The 2,762-nt window shown below is 39.4% G+C and overlaps 1 protein-coding gene across 1 annotated transcript; it reads left to right on the forward strand.

Moving 5' to 3' along the window:
* Positions 1-1,512: 1,512 nt before the first annotated feature.
* Positions 1,513-2,457, forward strand: LOC144528181 (olfactory receptor 2A12-like). The gene has a single exon (XM_078266658.1). The coding sequence runs from the start codon at positions 1,513-1,515 to the stop codon at positions 2,455-2,457; it is 945 nt and encodes a 314-aa protein (XP_078122784.1).
* The last annotated feature ends 305 nt before the right edge of the window (positions 2,458-2,762 follow it).

Below are 2,762 nucleotides of genomic sequence, written 5' to 3' on the forward strand. Positions count from 1 at the left end.
CAGCTGGGAGGAGGCCTCGGGGAGGACCCAGGACTAGGTGGAGGGACGTCCAGCTGGGAGGAGGCCTCGGGGAAGACCCAGGACTAGGTGGAGGGATTATATCTCCAACCTGGCCTTGGAACGCCTTGAGATCCCCCCATTGGAGCTGGTTAATATGGCTCGGGAAAGGGAAGTTTGGGGTCCCCTGCTGGAGCTGCGACCTGATACCGGATAAGCAGACGAAGATGGATGGATGTAAAAGTTATAGTTTGAACTGAATCAAACATTTAACTTGAGAAGCGCTAAAAAAATGTGTTTGTGTGAGTGTTTTAAGTAGTTTATTCTAAACTCAAAGCTATATTTGGATGTAATAGTAATATTAGTTTTTTCCAAATATTTTTACTTTGTGTGAATGTAAATCTTTAAATTCGGATGAATAAATATTAATTTATAATAAATCAAAATGAATATTTAGACTAACTCAGAAATATAATTTGAGCAAAACTAAAAAAATGATCCAAAGTTGATCCAAAGTACAATTTTTTTCAGTGTATGTGCTCCAACATCTAAAATTATAAGATGGCAAAACACAATAACTGTATAATGAACTTCTACCTAACAAGCTTGTTGAGTTTTCATTAATCCCATGAAGATTACGTAATGCTTCTTAGGTAATGATCAGGGTTTTCCCAGATGAAATAATGCTTATAAAACGTAAAGACTGCCTTTAGAGAAGTCCAGAAGACTGTTGTGCTGGACAGAAAGGTTGTTATTGTTGGTTTTCTGATTTACATTGTTACAGGGAAGGGTGTTTAAAATGAGGCACTTTTCACATTTCACGTATCGACAGAATTGGTTTTCAGGATGTTATGTTTGCAAGGCATTTACATGTAAATGAACATTTTGTTTGAGGGGTTCACTTTTAATGGCACACATGTGAAATGCTTTGGGTGGTAAACTCATTTAACCCTTGTGTTGTCTTGTCTTCTGGTCGACCGTGCACTTGTTGTTCTTCAGGGTAAAAAATAACTGTCTTTCTGACATTTTTTTGTTAATATTTGAACGATTTTGTCACTTTTCCGCACTTTTTTCAATGTTTCTGTCACTTTTTATCACGTTTTCAATGCTATTTTTCACTAACACAAACTTCTTACCAATAGTTTTACATGTATTTTTGTAATTCATGGTCAATTAATCTCATTTATAGCAGATTAGACCTAATATTGAAATGATGAATGATTTTGACTAATATTAGAGGAACGTATGTTGGTGGAGAATCACAGACGTGTTTGAAACCATTTCATTTTTTTCAAATGCTGTAACGGGTAAAAAGGGTAAAGAGCGCCTTCATATTGCTCAAGAATATTGTCTTCATAGCGGTGTGTGTTTTACTTTTGTTGTAGAAGTTACATTTTTACCAGTTTGTTTTGTTGCAGTATGTAAAGTATATAATTAATTATTTCCCTCTCTCTCTCTCTCTCTCTCTCTCTCTCTCTCTCTCTCTCTCTCTCGTTTTATTTCTGTATAGCTCAGATGGAAAACTATACATACAACAGCCTCACTCTTCAGCTCGAGGGGTTAATGGTCACCAACACTAACAAGTACCCTGTCTTCTTATTTCTGCTCTTGGCCTATGTGTTCATCTTAATTGCCAACGTGGGCATCGTGATCTTGATATGGACGGATAGAAGCCTTCATCAGCCGATGTATCTCCTCTTCTTTAACCTGTCGATAAATGATGTCATGGGAAACTCTCTCCTGGTTCCACGTTTGCTTGCAGACATCTTGGTGCCCCCCTCTGAGCGCATTATTCACTACTATGAGTGTCTGATGCAAGCTTTTACTGAACATTTGTTCGGCACCAACTCACACACAGTGCTCATGATTATGGCTTTTGACAGATATGTGGCCATCTGTAATCCCCTGCGATATGCTACGATAATGAACGGCAAAATGGTGATGAAGCTGACAGTTTCTGCCTGGGGAGTGTCCTTTGTTTTGGTGGCCATTCTGCTCGGTCTGACCATACGGCTGAACCGATGCAGGACTCTGATCACAAACCCTTACTGTGATAATCCCTCACTCTTTAAACTCTCCTGTGAGGATGTGTTCATCAATAACGTCTATGGCCTCGCTTTCACTGTCGTCCTGCTCTCGTCCTCTATTTGCAGTATAATTCTCACATATTCTAAAATCACAGCAGCCTGTCTGACTAGTAACAGCAAATCTTTGAACAGTAAAGCCTTGAAGACCTGCAGCACTCATCTGTGCCTGTATCTGATCATGCTTGCCAGTGGGCTGATCCCCATCGCCCTTCATCGCTTCCCCCAGTTCCCAGAGTACAGGAAGATTACAGCCATTCTCTTTCATGTTGTTCCCGGCAGCCTCAACCCTGTTATCTATGGGCTGCAATCCCAAGAAATACTCAAGTGTTTGTCAAAACTATTCCACCTGAAAAGAGTTATACCATCACTTTAAATCTAGAGGTTTTTTTTTCAAACATGAAAATTGTAAAATTGTGTTCTTTTCTTTATTTTCAGCTGTGTGAAGCAGAGATGTTCACAAGTCATGTGTTGCAATTCCAAGTCCAGTCTCCAGTCTTTGTCCATCTGATCTGTCCCTAACACTGTATTGTTAAATCTTATAAATTCAAAGCATGTCCTGTAGCTACCGTACAGTATCAACATCAGTTGTAGGATAACGTTATGGGGTCTACGTAACACATCCCTCTAGACCTCTGACCTGGTGAAATATTAACCTAAGTCTGTCACATCATATGGATA

Source organism: Sander vitreus, chromosome 13 (genome assembly GCF_031162955.1).
Source record: "Sander vitreus isolate 19-12246 chromosome 13, sanVit1, whole genome shotgun sequence".
NCBI classification, from domain to species: domain Eukaryota; kingdom Metazoa; phylum Chordata; class Actinopteri; order Perciformes; family Percidae; genus Sander; species Sander vitreus.

Bases quoted from the DNA above. Each gene is read 5' to 3' on its own strand.
- LOC144528181 (XM_078266658.1), top strand. From the start codon at position 1,513: ATGGAAAACTATACATACAACAGCCTCACTCTTCAGCTCGAGGGGTTA.